At 40.1% G+C, this 24,182-nt stretch overlaps 2 protein-coding genes across 2 annotated transcripts; one reads left to right on the forward strand and one right to left on the reverse strand.

Annotated features, from left to right (window-relative positions):
* Window positions 1–469: 469 nt before the first annotated feature.
* Window positions 470–12,334, reverse strand: TMEM43 (transmembrane protein 43). The gene is made up of 12 exons (XM_071550459.1): window positions 12,211–12,334; window positions 11,394–11,543; window positions 10,301–10,435; window positions 9,920–10,014; window positions 8,820–8,869; window positions 7,884–7,953; window positions 6,018–6,088; window positions 5,731–5,852; window positions 5,051–5,125; window positions 4,868–4,969; window positions 3,298–3,415; window positions 470–2,338 (listed from the first exon to the last, which is right to left on the reverse strand). Exons 1-12 carry the CDS (start codon window positions 12,220–12,222, stop codon window positions 2,136–2,138), a joined length of 1,203 nt encoding a protein of 400 aa, XP_071406560.1. The 5' UTR covers window positions 12,223–12,334; the 3' UTR covers window positions 470–2,135.
* An 87-nt stretch (window positions 12,335–12,421) lies between these two features.
* CHCHD4 (coiled-coil-helix-coiled-coil-helix domain containing 4) lies at window positions 12,422–21,108 on the forward strand. Its single transcript, XM_071550460.1, has 3 exons — window positions 12,422–12,621; window positions 14,420–14,518; window positions 19,965–21,108. The coding sequence occupies exons 1-3, from the start codon at window positions 12,600–12,602 to the stop codon at window positions 20,252–20,254; spliced, it is 411 nt and encodes a 136-aa protein (XP_071406561.1). The 5' UTR covers window positions 12,422–12,599; the 3' UTR covers window positions 20,255–21,108.
* The last annotated feature ends 3,074 nt before the right edge of the window (window positions 21,109–24,182 follow it).

Consider the following 24,182-nt stretch of genomic DNA (forward strand, 5'->3'; position numbering starts at 1 on the left):
TGTAAAATTCTTGTCTGTGAAAGAAATCTTTATTTTGTATCATTCTGGTGTGCACACTGGGATGCAAGACAAAATGATTCTAGACTGTTGAATGCACACGTAATCCCCCAGTCTCTTTAAAAACACAAGAGGCTGTTGCAGTCAGGTTGAACCATCGTACTTTTCAAATAAGAGAGGCAAGGATGTGACTAATTTCTGTAGTTGGTAATGGGGAGTAAAACCATGGCAGGCTGGCACCAGTAGTACATAGACCAGAGAGCAGCTGTGTTGTTATTGGCAACTCCCTTCCAAAAACAGGGAAATATTTGCAGGACAAACAAAACCCACCTGTGCACTTACCTCAGCCAACAATGGAGAACCAGTTCATGTGGAAGCGACAAACTAATCCTCACGTACCCAGACACTATTCCTGGATATAAAACATGCATTACTTAAATTTAATGAACAGACCTACAGACCAACCTTTTGAAAACTGTATTTTATTAAATATACAAAAGCTCAGCACACTTCAGTAGAAAATTGTATGTTCATCTCTAATATGGTAATGATGGTTAGTGTCCTGCATCATGGGTAAACCAGTAGCAGTCCAACCCCTTTCTCCCCTCAGTGGAGTGCAATTTCTTACTCAGTGTTGGTGAGCAGCAGGCAGACTCTGCAGTACCACTAACACAGGCCAGCTGCGTGCACGAGGCCATATCCACTTCCTGTGTCCTTTCACTCACTGCTCCTGCTTTTAACAGCACAACCAAGCCATCAGACTGAACTGACAACATCCAAATACCAAAAGAATTAAAGTAATTAAGAAAGTAATTACAACTTCTCAAAGCATTTGTGATTTGTAACTCAGATTTCTATTTCAGTATCATTTCTAACAAACACTTACTTCTTTTTATGTTCAAGTCAAGTTCCTTTGGTACAGAGAACATTCCTGATGATCAGAAATAGATTTCATAAATGAAGACATTATTTTTGTACTGAATTGTCTATACGTACAGAAACCCCCCAAACACTGTAGTGCAGGGGAGGTTCTGGAAGCCAGACTTCATACTGGTGGAGAGACTTAGTACAAGAGTGTCTGCAATCTCAAGTACTGGTTACAAGAGAAATATGTAAACATAAGCCATCACAGCACTACAAGAAGGCATTCCTCTAACATGATACAAATCTCTTAATTTAGGCTACAAAAAGTCTATGAAAACTAATCAGGAAAAAATGTTTCCATTATTTAAGTTCATGGACTGTGTTCATTGTCCTTGCTAAGTGAAATTCAAGAAACAGTATACACAGCAAAGAAACCCCAAATGTTTTAGAGACTATACATTCAATTATAAAAGTTAATGTTGTTTCAAGGCAGCAGGTTTTATTTTTACAGGTATCAAGTGCAATTTGAAGTTAAGTTTTTGAAATACTTAGGCAATGGTATAGTCTGGGCTATTATTTTGGATGCTTAACCAAGAACAACTTCAGAGACTTAAAAACTTGGGGGAAATCAATGTTTCCTGCTAAATTTGCCTGACCTCAGAGCACTGCTAACCTGACCACTCATTACACTGAGTTACTTTGAAAATCCCAAGTCCAAAAGCACACGGTTTACTTGAGCGTTGTGTGGAATTTGCCTAAGCTGTGTTTTCCCTTTGAACACACACACTGCCAAATGCATCAGCCAAAGGAGTGTACCTGACTGTGCTACAGGCAAAGGCAGCAGAGGGAGGGTTTGTCAGAGACAGGTACGCACACGTATTTCCTAAGGATATCTAACCATGGTCCATGGGATCCAGCTGGCACCCTCTCCAAAACACAGAAGGTGCCCCACCCTCAGTGAGGATTTGCTAGTTCTCAAATCAGGAATTACTAAGCAGTAAGAGGTACAAATCTCCTTGTTCTCTAAGTTATCATCAATACAGACACTCCAAATTGCTTTTTTCCCCCAAAGTTGATGTCACCGACTTCCTACAAACAGCATCCTGTAGTCCTATGGATAACATGTATCAACAGTCACACTCAAGCCCCCTCCCCAGCTCTTGGTGCTCAGTGCTGAGCTGTGGTTTGCTGTAAGCACACTGCAGGAACCAGGACAGAAATGCACTTGAGAAGTTTCTAACCAGGATTCAGCTCAAGATCCGACCACCTCCTTCTCACTGCTGCTTCTTGGGTAGAACACGAGATCTCGCAACCACGATGGGAACCACAGAGAGCAGCCCAATGAGCAGAGCCCAGAAAGGGCGGTAGAAGAGCCACCCCACAGAGATGGTCAGGAGTGACAGTGAAGTGGCTACGCAGAAGGCAAACGCTTTTAATCCAACGTTAACCAGATCTCTCACAACAGGAAACCAGTCCACTGCAGAGAGAATTAAACATGGGATAAAGTAGTTGACAAGATGGTAGTTGAAAAGAAAGTCTCATTCATGCCTAGGATTTGCATACTAACTATTGCAATCAAAAGACAGACAAATTAATTATTAAAAGCACTTCAGCAGAGCATCCTCAATGCATCTGATGATTAAGCAGCAGCTAAAGATGTAAGGCAAGGATATCCTGATCTCTTCAGACAGGAAGTAATCCAAAATGAAGTCTGAAGACTTGTCCAAGGCTTAAGAAGCAGAGGAGACAGATAGCCTTGGAGCTATGGAACAAGTCTAGGGCAAGTGATACCAGATGCTAACATGAAAATTAATTTCTGGTAACAATAAATCTTGCAGCAGCATGTATGTGGATAAATAAATCAGAGAAAAAAATGCACAGCTACAAAGCAAACGGTATCTTTGATGTCTGAAATTTATACAAGTTTCAGGCATCACCCTGCTTTTCTGTTTTTAGTCCAGCACCTTTGTTAAAAGGATAAACAAAAATTCCCTTTGCTCTTTGTTTATAATAGTGTAGAATAACCAGACACAAAGATATATTTCTACACAACTACTGATTAAGAGCTGTTGCAGGGGGACCAGTCATATGTGGCTGCAGAAAGTCATTGTATTGCATCATCTTGAGTTAGATTTGAAAGAACCAGCCCAACATGTGCTTTGGCTTCTGGTTCTGCTAAGCACTGGGCTGGGATCTTCTGAAACTGGCAACAGATATTTGCATAGGGTTTTTTAATATTCACAAATCAATCAGATGGTTTTGGGATCCTGTTTAACTATAGTAGCCTACAGTGACTTTCAGATCAAATCAAATCTCAGTTCAAATCAGATTCCTCCTGCTCTCCAAATAATCAGCTGCATATGGGAGCAAAAGAAGACTCTCTACAGGTTGCAAGCTTATTTGTAGATCATTTCACCTTTTTGTAAAAAATCTTACCTAATGTGTAAAAGATTCGGGTCATCAGGCTGATGCCTACAAACATGGAGAGCCAGCCCGCTGCACGGAGGGCCCAGGTCTTCATGGTGTTACTCTGATGCTCCTTCTGAAATACTTCCTGAAAGCAAACACCATGACATGAAGCCTGTTTCTTGATTTCTTTCAAGATCCAATTAATTACATTATTATGAACAAATCAGACCCAACAACACTTTAGGAGTACAATTTCTCTTGTGGAAGGTACATTGCAGCTCATTCTACAGGCTCTGTTTGTGCAGTATGGCAGTGCACAGCAACATTGCACAGTGCAGCATGAGGGAAATTGAGTTTTTTCCTAAATTAATGGCTTAACAAGCACCATCTGATACTAACCACAGGCAGAGAGCACAGAGGTTTTGCTGAAGTTGAATGCACTCAACATTACTGCGGAAAATAAGATAACAATAAGCAACTGTACTAAAGATGGAAGGATATGACTTCATTGTCCTTGGAAGAAAAGAGAAAAAGCAACAATATCCACTGATGGCTGAAGGAAAGGTGTGTGAAAAAGAGGATGCAGGGAAGAAAAGGTAAAGGGCACGTGTGCACTCCATCAGGCAAAGCAAACCATCTATTTCCAAGTGTTCTAAGATTTTTTTCAAAATGGGCTGTGTGACCCTTTGGCTCTACAAAACATTGACACAGAGATGGTGGGACATAATAAAGCACTAAATGGGAAAAGACATGTATGACTGATTGATTACTTGTACATACAACTACTCTGCAAATTATTCATTCTAGTGAGGTAATTTTCAATAAAATAAAATTCCTTCTAATGAAGATGCAAAGCTTACAGCAGAGAGCTGATTCTAGTGCTACTCTTTCAAGTCAAAACAAAAGCTTTTTTTAAATGCTTCTGGGAGCTCCTGTAAATTCTTGACATCTGGGGTTTTTTGAAACGGTATGAAACAATCATTAATGGAAACAAACCTACTAAAAGGAGTAAATGAATCACCAAATTGCTGGAGCATGCAGGATTTATTGGAGCATAATGCTCTGCCAGAAGGTTCTTTCTCAGCCAGAATTGCAATAAACTCTTCAAACAAGCCTAAACTCCTGTTATTAGGAGCTGAAGAGAGAATAGCTCCTTTAGTTTATTTAATTAAAGTCTGATTTTTACTAATTTTACATGTGACCTTTTCAAAAGCATGTGCTTGAATGTGTAAGCAGGGAATTACAACAGAGCAAATAAAAGCAAAATAAGAAGGCACAGAAACAATCTTTACAGCAAAGGATGTTCAAGAGCATCACAAGAGGATTTAAAAAAAAAATCAGAAATTATTTTAGCCAAAGTATGGGCTGCTATTGGCCGAAGCATGGCATTTTCTGCAACACACAGAAAGTGCAGAAGCCTGGAAGGCAAACATGGGCTACAACAAGTTGTCCTAGAAAAAGGAGAGAGAAAAGCCAATGTTTACATTCAACACCTTTTCTAGAACAGGTTTGAAGGAGAATGAGAGCTTACTCCTCTGTTGCTTCAGCACTACCATTTCCAGTTTTAACCCTTCACTAGTACAGTGTGGTATCTCACCTCCACAGAGAGATCCCCAGGGTGCAGAATCTCTAGGACATCTCCAGACTTGGTGTGATATGGAACCAGCTGCTCACCTCGCTGGCGAGCAATCACAGTCACCTTGGAACAAAGGGGAAAATATTTACTGGTTACTGAGTTGGGAAGAGAGCTTGCAAAACATAGAAACAGCTGAAGATTCACCTTATCAGCAGAGCCCAAATAGGGATCATCTCCACTCAGACCTGCATAGAAGAACGAGACACGAAGGTCTCCCACCTACAAACAAGAAAAGATTGGAAGTCAAGAAAGATGTTTTACAAAGGAGAACCACAGGAAAGACAACTCAGCATGGGCACACCCTGTATGTATTAACATTTTTTCTGAACGATTATGTCAAGGCAGAGGATGTCCATAAGGATTTCCAAGCTGTACTTTTTCAGGGATAGTTAACAGCCGAGACAGGAATGCTCAAAGGCCTTTTTGCAAAGCCCTCTCCGATTTAGCTGCAAGAGCACATTAACACCAATTATATGCTTTGTTCATTCCTTATCATTTCATCTTTTGGCAGAGCACAGCAGGCAGCACAAGCTGACAACAAGCTATTTCACTGTACTCCTTTTAAGCTAGGCAAAGGTAGAACCCACCTCCCAGCACCATCCCATGTCTTTCCCTTTAAAAGCATGGCAGACTCAAGAAAACAGAAGACAAAGAAGCGGGATTAGAAGCTTCCCGCAAGAGAAGAACTCATGCTGAAGGACTGCAATAAGAGAGTTAACCTATGCAAAGGTCTGCACTCTATTTTCTATATATTTAAATAGACATGTCCCAGTTTCTTTTTCAGGTAAGAGTAATTACTCCTTGGTTTATCTTTCTCATCTTACTTCTGGACGCCTGGGGTTCTCACTGTGATAAAAGTAATCTCCTCCTCGGGTAACATCAGCATGTGGGTCCTCAAGGTTTGACAAGCTCAACTGCTTGAAGTCATCAATTTTATCCACGAGACCTGAGGAGAATAAAGCATCGAGCTGAGGTCCAGTGTCTAACCTGGAACAGCCAATTTGCTGGCTGCCTTCCTGATTATCACTTGACATGGTGGCCAGAGCAGAAAGAACCAAAGTCCACTGCTGATGCAACAGCAGACACAAAGCCTGTACAGAGCAATCCTTACCCTTGGAAAGAACAAAGCTGCCAACTTGGACATTAGGAGAAACAGCAGTGAAAGACTCCACAGCCATAGCACTGAGGAACAGAGAGAGTCCCAGATTAGTCCCAGAATTATGATCAAACTCTTATTTTGCAGTATGTAATATACAGCACAAAAAAAGGTACTATGGTAAACATTAGAGAAACTCAGAGAGCTAAATGACTGTCATGATACGAAAATAAATCCATCAAGAAACTGTTCAGACTACATAGTGTGGGAGCCATTAAAATAAGTTAAGCCAAGATAAGACTGTCTCATTCCCTGGCCTGATATACCATTCACAACACAGATTTCACCAGGTTTTTTTCTGTACAGAACCTTCAATGGGCTGAAATGCAGTTCAGTTCCTATGAAGCTGTTCTGTGGTGACACAGAGGTTTTGAGTGACAATGAATTAGTCACATTCCTAAATGAATTCCTGCAACATTTAACTACACTCATAAATGCAAATGTTTCTACCCTGAATTTATTCACCTTTCATTGTCAACTGTTAGCACTTACCTGCTAAATTAGGAAACCAAGATCATAAACCTATATAAATGTACTTCTACATCACAACCAAGGTAATTAAATTCCAGACTCAGGAATCCTTGACTTACAGACTTGAATTCAGTCTCAAAGCAGTACTACTGGAATCTCCTTAGCAGTAAACAACAGATTTTATTTTCACAAATGTCTAAGTCGGAAGGCAGGAAGAAGACATGCAGTACATGCAGTTTAAAATAGAGTCTCATTAATGCCAGGCATGAATTCTAAAGTTCAGCATGTCTGCATACACCACGCAGTCTCACCCAAGGATTCACCACAGCTATTCTCAGTCTCCTTGGTTGGTATCAATACACTCATGAAATGCTCTTAGCTGAACACTTTTTAAATGATGTGCTGCAATAGCACTAAATAAATGTTTCATACTCTTAACTGGAGATTTGCATTCAGTGAAGAAGGCCTGAAGAATTTGCCTTAATAAGCAATTGTAGATGGGGAGGAGAGAGAAAACAGGCATGTCATATCCCTTTTTGCATCTTCTCTCATCTAAACTGCTACTTTGTGACTAAACCTGATAGTTGGGACTTAGAATCAAAACCACATGAATCTTCACTTTCCTTTCTGAAGTAGGACTTCCAAATAAAGGGCACTGTATTGGGATGAGCCCACAGAACCAAAGCAAAGGTCTGGAGATAGTGGAAAGTTCAAACTTTCATTGAAATCCTGGCCCTGTTATCTCTCTGGATGTATTTTTCAGTCACACGTGATGTTTTTTGCCAAATGGCATCTTACATCCTAAGGAATCAAGCAGGTACTGCAAGAATGGCCAGCAAGCTAAAACTTAGCATTAAATATGGCACATTGTACTATAACTAAAATGCTGCAGATGAGATATAAGAAATAAATTCTATATGGCAACTGCCACAAATAAACCTGTGAGCTCATGCACGCTGGCTTAGAAAAGGCAACATGCAAGTGGTATGACAAGAGCAGGGGACACCTGCCATTCTACTTGTAATAGAAGAAAGAATTAGTCATAGACTGCACTAAAAGACAATAAAAGACAGAAAGGAACCAATTCAAGTTCTCCTACACAGAGACCCCACGGTTCAAAGGTAATATAACAATAGCTTGATGTCCAGCCATTACCAATGGATAGCTTAACTCTGTTTCCATCAGGCAGCTCTGAACTGCTCTCTAATTGCTTTATGCTTTTGTTCTGCCAACTACCAAAAGAACAAGTTTCCATCTACTTCACTGTATCATTAAATTAGCCATTTAGCTTTCATCTTTGATCAGATCCAGCGTCAGAATCCACAGGGACTGTGCCAGGTGGAACATTACCTTGGGTTTTTGTGTCCAATTTCTCTATCAAAGTTTCTGCTGTTCACAACTTCTGATTTCCACTCTGTATCTAAATAGAATGATAGGAAAGTTGAGGAAAAGACACTCAGATCTTAGTTACTGAAGACACTGAGTGTAACCTGTGGTGAGAACAAGGGGCAGGGGGCAAAAGGAGAGGAATCTGGAGTGAACTTAAGCCTGGGAAAGGGTGAGAGCAAATGTGTTTTGCCAACACTCGAATCAGTAATTAATTTATTATTAATTAATAAATATTTAAGTTACATTTCCCCCAAGTAAAGTCTGTTTTGCCAGTGACGAGAATTGGAAAGCCATTTCTCTTATCTTTATTTCAACCTACAAGCTCTCTAATTCCTGTTCTTCCCAAGCAAGCAGATGTGTGGCTCCTTGGCTACCAGCCAAGGCTAAGCCACCACACCTAATTATACATGGGCAGTTACTGGACAGAATCCATCAATCTTGAGAGGGCAGCTGGTTTTTGAAATGGCATTTCTTTTTGCTCCCTGTCACTGTTTTACACAGCTCACAACCACTAGCCTTGCTCCATATGTACCTCCATGCTGCAGGGTCCAGTGCTTCACTGTGGTGGGTATTTTTATATGATCACACCCAGAAACTGCTCCATGCCCATGCTACACATCCATGTGCTTTAATCAGAGATAAATGAGGCACTGAGACCAATCTCAAGAAATAGGATGACTCAGAGCATTTTCCTGCCCCTGGGCAGATCAGAGTATCATGTGCAGATCTGCTCCTGCTAAAAAAATCCGTGGCAAAAGCCACAGTGCACATCAGAAGGTGCTGGTGGTATCAACACATAAACAAGTTCTCAACAGGCTCCCAAACCCAAAATACACACACACAAAAGCCCAAAGTTACACACATGAAAGAAAAGGGACTTTCTCCTGATCAACTTACTGTATGAATACTTTGTTTCTTTCTTAATCTCACCATTCTCTTCATATTCCCTGCAGAGAAAAGGGGTTGGGATGAGAACCAAAACAGTGCAAACACACACCCCTGCTCAGGGCAGAAAACACTTTTCAAATGAAATGCACAGACAGATCACTGGCAACATAAACTTACCTTTACACATAACCTAACTCTTTTCTGAAACACCTTTTCTGAAAACAGAGATTTTCTGTACAAGGAGAAAACTACACACAAATGCTGAACAGCCACAACCCTTTATTCCCATGTTTCCAACAAGGAGGTGCTGACTAGATCAATGAGGACCAACCAATATTAAAGGCAGTGAGACAAGCTGACCTAAATCAAGTCTTTTCCAGATGCTGCACCATAAGCAAGCTAAAACTGAAAAATTATTTTTCACAGTTTCACAACCTGTGACTTTTTCATGACATGAAAGACATTTGGAACATGAATTTTGTGCAGTCAGGCCTACCCAATAACTAATAAAATTTCTATATTACTGTCAGTGGAATTACTGGTAATAGCAGAAACATGCTTGCAACTTTTAGCAGAGCAAACATCCCAATACTGTTTTGTAAATTCCCTTGAAAAGGTACAAAGTCTGCAATATTGACTTTAATGGACTAATCTGAATCTTTATCAAGCAACTAAAATTTGAAGTTTACTTTCACAGCTAGAAATTAATGTCATCTTTTGATTATTAAGGATAAGGGGTAGCAAAGTCTTCTACAAATAAAGAAATTGTGTATTGGTTTAGTTAAGTGTTTCAATTTGCACACATATGAAGTACTAAAGAAATTAAGAGACTGAATGAAGCTAAACAAAATCAGGAAGTGAAAACATTTGGTAACAGGCCTTGGGTGTTACTCAAATTTTATCAGATGCAAATTCTGCAGCACTGACCATCTATGAGACCTGACATCTCCACGGAAATTAAAGTGATTCTCTAGAAAAAAAATAATTCAAGAGCTCTAGAATTTTAGGATTTTTTTGATTTGGGTATGGGGTGGGAAAAAAAAAATCACAATGGGATCCTGTTAATACAAGAGCTTTATAAACTACTTCCAAAGATTACTTCCACTTACTTGGAATCTTCATATTCTACCCACTGGTACATTTCCACATTACGCTTAAGTTTGACAGCCTGGATGGAGAGGCCATAGCTGGGGTCAAACAAAGGCTGTGGAAAAGTTAAAGAAAACACAAGTCAGTATAAATACTGTACCTCACAAATTCAAACACTGTATTTTTATTGTCAAACCCCTTTACCTCTCTGTACACAGTAAGCACTATGTTATACACATGTGAATACAGTGTAAAGCCTGGGTGATACCCAGCAATGCTTACAGAGAAGGAGAAAAGCTACACATCTTCTCCTGGATATCAAACATAACTTTAATCGGTAAAGACTTTTCCTTCCTTCCAAGCTTGAAATACTCATATCTTCAATGTACTGTTTTACTTACCTTAGATGTACTCAGAGCACCAGACAAGTGCACCAGCCTCCCTTCATTCTGCTGAGAGATACTGTGGGTGCTGTCAAGAGGGACCACAAGAGAAAGTCCCTCATCAAGAGATTTGGCTGTCCTTAAAGCTCGTCCCTGCAATTAAGAAAACCAAAATCAAGTTGAGGAGAATCACTGGCACAGCAGTATTTTGTGAAAAAAGTTAGAAGACAAGTGAACTGAAGATCACAAGGAATGCCTGTGCATTCAGCCTCAAGGCATATTATCAAAACACACTTGTACTTCACTCTCTGTGCCTGATACAGTTTGGGCAGTACTTCTTGTCCATGCATCAGGACCTTTAACAGTGATGAAGCTTCTCAAATAGACATACATTAATCCTACAAGAGTCCAAAGCTCTTCAGCTCTTACTTTGTCCATTGTTCATGAATAACTACAAAAATTATACAAATTATGGTCCTTTTTACACAGACTCATGAAACTTACCATCATAAGTTTTCTTTACAATACCATCATGTCATAATGTGCTTTTTTTTGCAGTCCTCAATTTTGGGAGTAGTTCTTTTTCCTCTTGCAGAGGTATAAAAGGATTTCTTAGGTGATAATTCACAAAATTACGCTCTCCAAAACTATCAAAGCCTGCATGTTTGCAATGGTAGGGTACTTTTTTTTTTTAATCTGCTTAACTTTTTTAATCTAAAAACCAAGACACAAAATAACACTAACAATAAATGAATAAATAACACTTTTAGTTTTGCAACATGGGGTATGAATTTCTTTAACACAGTGGTAACAACACTGGAAATTGGGGCCTTTTATTATTCCAAGAAAAAAGAGAAGGCTGGAACATGGCTGGCTCATGCAAACCCCTAACAATAATACCACAGACTGTTTCTGCATCAGTCTCTCATGTCTCACCACACAGTGCTACTGTCTCTACTACAATCAGGTCTACAGAATTCTATCTGTGGCCCTGTGATTTCACTCTTCTGTTGTATCCCAAGCATAAGCATCAGGCTCTCCAGACATAAACTCCTGTTTTCATGGATGAAGTAATAAAGCTGTGTACAAACACTGACAATATTTCACTTACTTCATTGGTAAAAAGCAGGTAGAAAGCCAGAAGGAATGTCACAAGTCCCATCAACATGCCTCCAGAAGTCTCGCTGAGCCTCTCCAGGAACCCTGGTTTGGACTCACTTGTGATTTTAACATGCTCTTTTCTGCTGCCAGTGTCAGAGAACTGTTGGAGATAAACAAAAAATGCAGTATTGGTGTGAAAGGGAAAGCATTCAGTTTCAAAACAAGTCTATTTGCTGTGTTAATACCACTGCTCTAGAGTAGCACCTCTTGCCTTGGACCAAAATTTTCCCACACTTATTAAATGACTCATCACACTTTTCACATCAGAAATACAGTCAATAAATAAAACTCTGGCCTCATGGAAAAAAACGATTTCTATTACAGTGGTTCCCCAAGCTTTTTCCAGTCTGTCTCTAGGTTCTGTGTTTGGTGTTCACACCCTGCATTCAGGCCATGACAAATTAAGTTAATAGTCCCGAATTCCAGACCAGCTAAAACATCGCTATAAATAACAAGTTACACTTCACCTCCCCAGCGACAGAGCGCCTACATACTTCAAAATAATGACATCCAGGGCAACAAAAATTGCTGTTGCTGTCCTAGGAGGGGTCACGCGGCAACACGAGAGCCCAGGGGTTTATCTTTGCCCACGTGCGCTGTGGGGGATAAACAAGATGCAACTTCAGACCAGCACACGAACAGCCAAGGAGGGGCTGCGGCTTCCCCTCGGCTCCTCTGGAGGCCCCCGGGGGCTGCGACCTGCACAGGCCCCAGCCCGGCCAGGGCACCTCGGGGGGAACGGGCCGGCCCGGGCGAGCAGCACTTACGTTCCTCGACATCTTGAGCTTCTCGATCCCTCCGGGAACCACCACACAGACACCGCAAGCGCCGCGCACCGACAGCTGCGCCCTATTCCGCCTCAGGGCACTGCCAGCCCCGCGCCCCGCCCCGCCCCGCCCGCAGCGGCGCACGCCGGGACGCGTAGTTCTCTCCGCGGCTGGGAGGCCTTTCCTCCCTCCTTCCGTCCCTCCCTCTCTGGAGGGGCCGGGCCTGGCCGAGCCGCTGCTCCCCGCGGCAGGAGGTGCGTCAGCGGCCGCGGGCGGGCTGGGCCGGCGCTTCCGGAGGCGGCGGGCGCGGCGTGGAGCGGCAGCGCTGCCCGGAGCGTGCGGGAGGTGCGGCGGCGGCGCTGCGGGGGAAGGCACCGGCCGGCTCCGCCATGTCCTACTGCCGGCAGGAAGGTGCGCCCGCGTGTCCTCAGAATGTCACCCCGGCGGGCCGGGCCGGGCTCGGCCTGGGGCGGTGTGGGTACCGCGGGGTGACCGCCCGCTACTGCCGCCCATGAGGGGCAGGCGCGGCCGGAGGGAGGCGAGGCGCGGAAACCGCCAAGGGCCGCGTGTGGCGGCAGCGCTGCCTCGCCGCCCTCCTCTGACCTTTCTTCCTCGCGGCACGCGGGAGGCGGCGGGGCCGTGGGGCGGGAGGGCCGGGACGGGCGGGACTCGGAGCGGCCGGAGAGCCCCGCGGGCATCGCGTTCGGCTGCGGAGCGCGGGCAGCTCCTTCGCTGGGAAAGGCACCTGCCCGCAGGGGTTAAATTTGCCTTTTTTAGCGTAGCTTAGTGGCCAGAGGTGTCGGGTTTTGCCTTTTTGAGGAAAACACGGCAGGTGGGCAGAGTGCGAGCTTTATGTGCCTGTGTCGTGTGCGGGTATTTATGAGGCTTGACCACTTCTTACAGTGCGAGATATATAGGTATGTTTCTGTATGTATGTATATGCATCCTCCATCCCTTATGTAATGCAAAGTGGATAAATGTAAAGTTTCAGACTGGGAAAAGAAAAGCCATTCTGCAGTTCTAAGTGTTTTCAAGTTACAAAATTTGGCACAATGAATACTGATTATAAACTGCGGTGAGATAGTTGTAACCTATGGACCTCTTGTATGCTTAATGCTGTGCTTTATTTAGTTTTTCAAGATCTCCAAGTTGCCTTATGCAATCCCATAAAATTGCAGTGATGGGGTCAGAGTTCATTTATTTCTAGTTCCTTTTATATAAGAAATTACTTAACATTCCACGTTTTAAAGTTTGCTGGAGTACTATGCAGGGTTGCCAGAAAACTGTTTCCAAAAGATTTCAGATAGATCTGTTTCTCAGACATGTTTAAATGCATATTGGTTCACTGAACATCTGCTTGCTGGGATCACATGGAGGGGCCAAAAGATACTAATTTCTAATACTAGTTTTATACTAATTTCATTGGAGTGGCCATTATGAATTGGGAGAATTCTTGGGGAATTTACCATTTTTTTTCCTCTCAATGAACGCACAGTTGTGCATTGAGAAGAGTTTCAAGTAGCTGTTCTTTTCTGCCTGTGCCTGCCTCAGAGTGTAACAGTTTTACAGAGTACTAGGAAACTACACAGGTTTCCAGCCAAGCCTCCCCCCACCCCAGTCTGGAACTTTTTGGTTAAATCAAGAGTGGCCCAAGTGCTGGAAGTGACTGTGTTGGGTGTCTGTCCTTGGGAGTGCTCACAGCTCATGTCAGTATAGTCGGTTCTACACTACAATGGTTCTCTGTAATTCAGGTGATTATTGTCAAATATTATGCTAGTCTTTTGAAGAACACTGTTATTAATAAGTATGCTATTGAACACATATTTAGTGTAGTTTTTCTTTAACTCTTCCTTTTTTTCAGTCTAACCCCTTCATCTGTGTTAGTCCTGGTAACAGAGTAGTTTGAGCTTGTTTTAAAACAGGTTTTTAACTTCACGGTTCAATGAACTGTACTGTGATCTGCAGCCATTACAGGATGTTGCTGTGAGAGCTGGAATTTTAGAACTGGAATTTCAGTGTGTACGAGTTCCTCTGAACCAATAACTTTTGTAATTGAAGATGATTAAGTACAACAGAACTCACTCACCATTAATATTAATGCATCATACTGAGCATCTCATTACCTTGTGGTGTTCTGCAGTTTTGTAAAAGACTCTCTTTATGTCTCAGATTTATCTGAACTTCTGCTTCTTGTTCTCCTGTATGGTAGGAAAAGACAGAATTATATTTGCGACCAAGGAGGACCATGAGACACCAAGCAGTGCTGAGCTGGTTGCAGATGACCCAGATGACCCTTATGAAGAACAAGGTCAGTAGTGAACACAACAGAAGTCAGGGTGGTACATGACATGTAAGAAAAGTAACAACACAAAACAAACCTTGTATGAATTAGGAAGAAATTATTTGTAAATTTTTAAAAACTGAGGGCAGCGGGTCATGCGGTAGGTAAACACACAAACTTGGCAGTTTTACCTCTCAAATTAGAACATCACAAATTATGTGCTTTCCTTACAGTGTGTTTTGTTTTTTCTCCACTTGTAATGGTTTTTTCTAGTGTCCTGTTCAAATAATGAGGTGTTGGCTTTTAGTTGTGGTAGTAGCCAGAGAGATCCAGAAAAACCTTTTCCTTTCTTTTATTAACAAAGTTAGAGCTTAATCAGTGAAAATGATGGTGTTTTTTCACTGTTTTAAGTGACACCTGACAATTTTTAGAGAAGCTGGAGTGAGTTACGTACCACTGTCATTGATGCAAGTTGCTCACCTTTCTGTGTGCAGCTGAAATTGCCTAATTTGGTGATCTCTGAATATCTTATTTAATGCCAATTATGTCTGGCTAATCCTGTACTATACTCAGATCAATATAATCAATAACTAGTAGTATCTTTCAGTGGCACATGACAGGTAAGTTCAAATTACTGAGTTTCCAAGTAATCCTCTTGCCTTGAAAAGACCTAAGTTTTCAGTGAAAACTGCAGTTCTTATATGAAGTAGATCTAACCTGCAGATAGAGATTTAAGAGAGCAGAATATTTTTGAGACCAAGACTTATATATAATATTCTGGCTGCACCGAGTTCATTTTAGATTATTTTATTTACCCATTGGAAACAATCTTCCTATAGTGATGATTATATAATCTTGCCCTAGATTAATAATTATCATGAACGTCTGTGAATTTAGATTAATCTTTTTCTAACTGTCTCTATGTTGGCGGATCTTTTAGCCTCTTCTCTTTGTGTGAAGTGATTTCATTGGTTTCAGCCTAACTGAGAGTGAAGTAAATTCTTCACCCTTTTTGAAAGTTTGTGGCCAGTGGCTCTAAGACCTTTAGAGGGCAGCATTTAAGCACAGTTTAGCAACTGGAGCACACAGAGTCCCTCCATTAGGTGATACAGTATGTAGTGTAATTTCAATCAGATCTTTAGATTTGCGTTGAAGTGATTTTGCATTTTTCTGCCTATTTCAGCCTCATTACAATTGTAGTAGCCAATTATATATCTAGAAGTTTTGCTCATCAGCAGTGATTAGTCTGTTCAGTATTATAATGAGAGAAATTCAGTTTCAGAAAGATGCTTAAAAACTGCAGTTTAGTGTCTTTCAGGAGTTCTTCTACCTTGTGTTTTCAGGTAAGTTGCTTTGCTGGCTAAGACCTGATACTGAAACTGCATATTTGATTGAAACAATCAATGTTTTGGTGTTTATCTTCACCTTCACCATGGAAATGTTGCTTCAGCCACTAAAGATTTTGAATAAAGACCTCTGCAGGCAATAAAATCAATGTGACACTTGTATCTCTTACTGCCTTGACCTGAACGGATAATGGAACCTACAAATAATCCTCCCAAAGCAGTTCATCCTTAGCTGGAAAACAGTGCCTGAGGAGAGCTCATTGGGTTTTGTTTGGTGAGAGTTAGGGGGCTCATTGGGGTTTGTTTGGGTTAGTTTGGTGAGAGTTTTTTAGCATGTGGTAAGTTATTGCTATGTTTTAAAGGTTTTCTGAAAAACTCTTGAACAACCTGAGGCTACAGTGCATTGGATCAGAACAGAGAAACAACTGATATATCACAGAATGTGACTGCATCTAATGGGAGTGAAACTTGTGGGCAGGAAAGACATGGGCAAAATGGTTTGGAAGATGTTGAAGTGCAACAGTTGCGGTTTGTGTGGCTCTTAAATGAAATTTGGAAAGGACTTTGCTGTATGTAACATAACATGCAGGCTTTTCTAATTTAGCTTCTACTTTGAATAGACTTGGTTTCCAGTGTTCAAATTGTGTTGCATCATTAACCATAATGACTCATTTAGTAGTTTTTTAAAAAGTTCTCATTTTGCCCTAGACATTAACAGACCTTAGTATTTGAGCAGTATACTTGAGGCAGTAGATCATTGATGAGAACTTGTGTTGTCTTTGCCTTGTGAGAAAAGACATTTGTATAGTATTCTTATTTCTATCGATATTTTTTGTTGTTGTATCACTTAGGAGATTTTGGTAGGCAAAATGTTAATGACTTATTAAGCCAAAAACATTGAAAGAAAAAAGTCCCATGAAATGGAAAGGCAGGCAAACCGGTGTAAATTCAAGTTATCATTTCATATTGCAGTGTAGCTCACAGTTCACTCTATGTGCCTTTTGACAGCTGTGGCTGGTGGAAACAAATTAAGAATACATTTGCAGCAGTTTTGAAATAGTATTCGTACTGTAAAGCTCGTTTCTAGTCCTATGCGTTGCAGATGGTGGAATTTAAACATGAAAGATCCCTGGTTTTCTTTGAGATCTTTGCTAGCATCAGTTAGAAGAATTTCTTACTTTATTAAGCTTATATGAAGAAGGCACTGATGAGTTTTATGCATGCAAAGTAATTTTTATTAGCATTACAGCTGTGATGGGAAAGTTGGCTAAAAGTGCTTATGGAATTGCACCTCAGACACAGATTGTTGCTGGTCTTTCCCTTCTGTTTTTCCAGACTTGCTCCTGTCATCTTATTTAAGAGGCAGTTTTAATGTGGTTTCTAGAGGGGATTGATGAAGCAAACCCCATACTTCTAAGAAGTAACTTGATGAGTGATCAGATGTACAGGACTGTTTTTATGACTGGTCATGTCTTTTTCATTCATGCTTCCCATATGTTCATCATCTTACACTGGCAGATAAAGTTGTTACTGAAATGTTTGTCATATATCAGGAAAGAAACTTCTCAGAACAGTAGGACTTCATTACAGCGTGTCCAAAGACAAGTGTTGACAAAGATGCAGATGGACCTGGCTCCACTCATGATATAAACAGAGTCCATGAGCCCTGAGGGATCGGGCTGTGTGACATCAGCAATCGATTGTTAACACAAACCTTGATCTGCTATGATGTTACCAGGGTTGTTTTTTCTTCCCCAAGTGCAGGCTCAAGTAGATTACAATCCACTGAATCAGTGAGGTTCAGGCTGCATTTCAAAGAAGTTTTAATTCAGTTTTACTTTAAAATAGTAATCCTGTCTATTGCAGGCTTGCATTTCAGGGAGAGTGATGGCTGAAATCTGTTTCCGATTTAATTGTGTTCTAAGCTGGCTGATACTCATTGACGTGTGAACTCTGCTGTGACTGTGAATGAGGAATGCTTGCTTTATTTGTCTGTATTTTTTCTTTGTTTTTTTCAAGCATGATTTCTGTGCATATAACATCTGAAACTGATGGTATTTCAGTAATCAAATAGGTGCAAGTCAGTGCTCTTGAGATATTATAGAATATATTGTTTATAGAATAACTCTTACATTGTTAGAATTTTCATGCTTGCAAGGCAGTTCTGGTTCTAAAAGGAGCAGTCTATTTTAAGAGAATTATTTTAGAGTAATTCTATTGCTGTAGTGTCTTCAGGAACACTTCAAAACTCTTCATATACTTTTTTCTTTTCAAGGTATTATAAAAATGACTTTAAAAGGACTGGTTGATGTTAACAAGGAGAAATACAGGACTTCAAAATCTAGTTAAAAAAGCAGGTTGTGTTTCTTTTCCACTGTATGATTAACATCTTGCCGCTTTACGTAGTCTTTGACAAAGAGTAATCTTGCACCAGCCACGCATTTTCTTGTCTTAAAAGTGCTACTTTTCCTCCAAGCATGTAGAGCTGCTGTGATCCACTGGAGTAGGTTTTATCTTCTCGGTGCAGTGACTATTAGAGATATTTTACAAAACTATCTTGCCAAATAAAGCATGATCTCTGAAAAATGTCAATATTACTGTAGTTGACTAAATTAGGCTAAGGAGGCTTTTACTTTCTGTGTGAAAAACAAGTCTGAGCAATGCTGAGATTTGACTGACTCAGTGTAATTTTCTGCTGAGCTGCATTGGCTGAGTTAAAGCACATCACTGATGCATTGAAAATCAGAATAAAATATTCCTCTTAATATATCAATAAATGATTGAACTCCTTTTGCTGTACCAGTCCATAAGATTCATGATATTGCAGCCTAGTGTTCATGGAATTGCACCAGGGAGCAAAACATACATCTGGAACTTCATCATCTCACAGGACAAAGCCAATAAATAGGTTTATTGTGTTCTATGGAAGTATTTTAGGTAACATCAAGTTATATCAGGCCCTAAATATAATTTCATGTTTGAAGCAGAATTAATGCAACTTTTTTCTTTGCCAGTGGTATTTTCATGCCCCCTTCTAAAGGGGAAGTGCTTAAACTTAAGGTTTATGCACATGCTGTCAGCTTCTGCAGAAACTCAGCCTGGAGATGAAGTTAGGAAAGTCTAGGAAAGAGGAGGAGGAGGAGGAGAGTAAACTATTCAAGTGGAGAAGAAAACAGCTTGGATCATAGCACAGTATTTCTCGTGTTCTTCATAGATGAACACTCCTGCATGTATGTACATACAAGACATGAAAGGAAATGGAGATGTATTACCTTAAAGAAATCCATTGGAGGCTCTAGAGGCCCACATGATCCTATTGAATTTCTAAAACTTAGAGAAAAGAAGTTGCTGCTTGACTTCCATTGTGCAAATCAGTTGATACCTCAAAGAACACACACCCTTAAATCTTTGCCTTGCCATTCTATCAGTGAAGTATTTCTGTGATGGTTTTAACTGTTCCAGAGCAGAAGCTGTTTCAGTTTAGAGTCTTAAGGAAATCTGAACTCCCTTGCAGTTGTGATCTGAAGTGCAGTTTGTTTTCTGGGAACCAGACAGGCTGAGATGCTTTCACTGCTCCTTGTGTTCCGTGGTCCGTGACTTAATACATGTTTTACAAGTATCCTCATTTTTATTTGTGTAATTGTGGTCTTCCAGTTCAAATTTGAAGGGGGAAAATTGTGAGTTAGTATTTCAGAGTTCATTAAAAACTAAGAAAAATTCATCCATTCAACTCGATTTAAAAGATTTCCAGTCTTCATTTAAATTCTTATTATTTATATGGCATGATTTTAATGCTTGCTTGCTCCCCTTACAGAATCTGGCAAGTGGATTGACTTGCCATCTGTGTGTTTTCCAGTTCCCTTAGAATATTCTCAGTGACCTGTAGTCTAGGGAGAGACTTAATTCAGAGATGGATAGAGAACTAATCTGTGTTGTGCTCAGTAAAGGATTATACAGATCAGAGAGAGAAACAGCCTGGCTGGAAGTGAAAGTTTATCACCCTTGAAGCTACAGAACTAATATGGCATTATTAGTACTTCAGTTCATGCTGCAGCCTAGGAAGTTTCACTGGATTAAATCAATTTCTGGAAGGAGTGCTTAACTTTCCTTCTCTCTTGTTTGTTCAGGATTGATATTGCCCAATGGAGATATCAATTGGAATTGCCCGTGTCTGGGTGGAATGGCCAGTGGTCCCTGTGGGGAACAGTTCAAGTCAGCCTTTTCTTGTTTCCACTATAGCACAGAAGAAATAAAGGGATCAGACTGTGTGGACCAATTCCGTGCCATGCAGGAATGCATGCAAAAATACCCAGATCTTTACCCTCAAGAGGATGAAAATGAAGAGAAGTCCAGTAAAGATTTGGAAACTACATCTGAGGAGGCGTCTGCTGCCAAAGAGGAGAAGGGATCTAGCTAATGAAGATGCAAGGAGGCTGTTGTCTCCATTTCTCATTTTCAGAGACATGGACTTTCGCAGTTGTCTGTCTTCTGAGTAGTGAGGAAATGTTTCACCATGTTCTGTGCACTGTATCATAACAAATAATTTATTGCCGAAGGAGAAATCTCAGAGCTACAGCCTTGCAAATGTACTGCAGAAAGAATGAGTGTGTTTGTGCTGTGTAACCTGCTATCAGACACAGTTAATACTTTAACAGCTGGTTTTCACGCTCGTTTTCCTTGAGTTTTGACTTGAATAATGTCTTGAAATACATGGCTTTCAACTAAAATCCCACTGGCACACCAGGTCTGTTTTCATTTCACTATGTTCTGATCAATAGCTGCTCTTTTTGAATGTATTCTGTTCTATCAGTAGAAACTACATTAAATGATTGTTTTTCCTTAAAGATTTTTTCTTTTGTTGGTGATACAGGATACTGAAAATGGCCTAAATCTAGAATTTCTAAAATAATTTCAGATGGTCTAGTTAGGTTATGGTTGCATTTTACTCCTGGCATCAGGTCAGGACTGCCAGAAAAATGTTGAAATGCACATCTTTGATTTCATTTGCTTATTGTGATGGTTTTTGCATTTTTAAAAATGGTGTGTTGTGCAACTGATGTTAAAGATGGATGGAAAGAATGTTGGTCACTGGCTTTATTTTTGCTCTGAATCCACAGGATTTGGGTTTCTTCAATACCTGCTCCTTCAGTGTGTAGATGGACACTTGAAAAATACTTTGAGAAAACAATAAATTGTTACCTGGTGTAATGATCTCAAAACAGATACTGTGACTAAGTGCATATTAAAAAAAACAAATACTTTTTACCTTCACTGGAATCTCCTGTGTATTTGTGTGGGGTTTTTTGTTTGTTTTTGAGAACTGTTCTGTGCTATAAGCAGAGTTTGAATCAGTTTGTGGATTGTGAAGATGAGTTGCTCCAGCTTTTTAGATTTTTATTCTTGTCTCATTCCTTTCTTCCCACCTTCAGGAAGGAAAGCATAAAAATCCTAAAGCATTTAAGCATTGTCAGTAGCTATAGTAGATGGAATTATGAACCATCACTACATAGGACCTGAACCACTCTTAAAGTACTTGAAAATTATTTGAAAGATACAAATAATTTAACAACAATAATTCACCATAGTTTAATACCTGTGGATAAGGGAATACTATGTTGTTTGTCTTTCCTAGCAAAACATGGAGAGAAGTGTTTTACAAAAGAAATTGTACCTGTGGCTTCAGTAGCTGTTCATTTGAAGGTTATTTGGTTTGAGTTTGTTGGGTTTTTTTCCTCTACTTATGTTTTGGTTACCTCAACCTAAGCATTAGGAGTTGTAGTGCCAGTTATGCAGCCCAGTAAGTCCAGCAACATTTAAACACTTGCCTGTCTCTGGGCAGCAATCTGGAGTGCTCAGCAACTACTTCCATATGACTTTTTGGTATCTGTGCTTAAGTTATTTTGGTGCTACTGATGATGTTTCTGAATATTTACGGGGAAATTCTGTTAAGTTTTACAGTGTTTGAGCTGTTTGTATTTCAGTGCAGCTGTCGGGTCTTCAGTAAGTAGTTAAGCAGCTGACAACTCTTCGGTTCTGAGGGCAGAGATAGCAGGTACTCTTGGCATCTCTTTGCTTTTCAGAGAAACAAAGTGTCACAGAACTCCTCAGTGTGGCTCTTTCAGGCATAGGAAGCCAAATGCCAAGTTAACCTGAGTAAATAGGCACAAAAGCAGCAGAGATAAACTTTGGCCCTTGGGCAGTTGGACCATGAAAATGGAATCTTAGGCAATAGATAAACACTGGGCACCAAATTAAAAAAAAAGAAAAATCACATGCACCCAAGCTTTTGGTTGTTCAAATGGAAATCCAGTGCATTCTTTATGAGGAAGCAGGAGCTGTTTGTGAAGGGGTGCTCTGTTCTAACAACAGGTTGCCTCCTTTTTCTTTTTGGCTGTGCTTTTTTTTCCCACGTTGCCCCTGTTCTCTACGGGGTTTGGATTTATCCTCTGTAACAGTATTTGTTGCATCTGTGTACAAAACATAAAATGCTCAAATCCTGGTCTACATTAAGTAGGGACCTGAATCTAAAACTGACAGAAGGAACTTGCAGCGTATAATCTGACATGACTGAAGGTGTGTTTAGAATGGATGTGCTTCTTTCTGACTGCTGTGGCTTGGTAACCCATTGTGCTACAACCAGTATAAATATGAAATATGTGTAAGGGCCTTACATTAGAAACTGAAAAACACTGTGTAATATGTTTGAAGTGTTTTGAGAAAGGAAGTCATAGCTCTAATCCTGAAGAGTTCTTTGCTGAAATTTTTTTTTATATGTAAACTAATGCAGTTGTCAATGTATAGATGATGTAACTCCTTGTTTCTATTTCCCAGCATTCTTTATTTGCATGATTTTCCTCTTACACTTGCATGCTCAAATCAATCAGTAGTTATTTTAATATATAATAAAGATGATAAAATGATCTTTTGCAATATGTGACAAGCTTGTGAAATAAGCAGATGATAAAAAGTTGCCCTTTTTTTTGTGAATCCAAAACTTAGAGCTGCATATTGTGGTCTTGTTCTAATGTGTGTCTTATTTCATTTATATATTTGATAAATAATATTTGCTTCTCTGTCTGCCATCACTGAGCTACTTGGAGAGAGAGTAGCAAATTCAAAAGTTTTTCAGCAGTTGCGTTCATGGAGTTGTTTTGTAATGATTTTATGCATGGTGTTATCAGGTACTTAAGTCAGAGATGTTACTCTGTCAAGTCAAAAGTAATCATGTGAGGAGGGGGGGAAGAAGAAAAGCTTCATTAGGAAAGAATTGTTCTTTATTTATTTCTATGCCTTTCAGTTTATCTGTCCTATAAAAGCTGATGTACTAAATGTGGTTAAATGTTTATTGGACTTTAGGTAAAAGGAACTGTTAACAATTAAGTTTTTCAGTTTTAACGATTCTTCTTCAGTTGTTGCACACCCTTGTCATTCTGATGCAGGGGTGAAACAAGCCATGGTTTTGAAGCCTGGGTAGGACTGTTCTCAGCTGGCTGTAATTCCCTACTGGATGCAGGCCACAAATTCATATATAATTTGTGATAACTTGCTTTTTAGGATGGGGTTGTTCCTGCAATCCACTTAAATCAGTGAAGCATTTATCATATTGCCTGATGTAGATAATGATTGTCTCTAAAACTCGTCTTTTCTAGGTGATCCTTTTAACATAAAATATACTCTAAAATATAAGGAAGTGCTGAAAATAGGTTAAAATTAGATAAAATAACCTTTTCAGCATTAAAAGTTGCTCATTAATTTTTTCTGCTATTCTGTGCAGTACAACCTAAGTGCATTTCAGAGACCTGATTTTAACTTGCGTGTAGTAACTTTACTAGAGATACAGCCTTGCTTCAGGTGCAAAAATAACCTTTTTTTCCTTTCCTTGCTGTAACAGGAATGATGAACACAGTGGTGGATAGAGGGAGATGTTTATTTTGCACTTCATTCTAAGGATCATTAGATCTGGGGATCTGGCAGGGCTGTGTTGGAAACCAGATCTATATCCTTTGCAGTTCTGGCTGAGAATGGCCTTGTTAAACCTGACAGCGATGTTCATCTGAGGCACTTATCTGATCATGTGTCAATGAGCCTACTTTCCTATTCCTAGGGAAGTTAAGAAAGGATTTTATATGCTTCTTAGATTCTTGTTTTAACTCATTAAAGTTCTAGCAGTGTTCACGTGGGACAGTGTAGAGAAGCTACCAACAGTTTGTCAATTATTCTCAGGTCACTTCATTGGACATGATTTCATTTTGTTGAACAGAAGCCTGTCTGCAGTTGTTTTTCAACTGCTCTTAACCCCTCTGGAGCTGATGTTTTGTTAGTGATACTGGAAATTGAGAGGACAC

The sequence above is a fragment of the Pithys albifrons genome, chromosome 3, assembly GCF_047495875.1.
Source record: "Pithys albifrons albifrons isolate INPA30051 chromosome 3, PitAlb_v1, whole genome shotgun sequence".
In the NCBI taxonomy this organism is placed as follows: domain Eukaryota; kingdom Metazoa; phylum Chordata; class Aves; order Passeriformes; family Thamnophilidae; genus Pithys; species Pithys albifrons.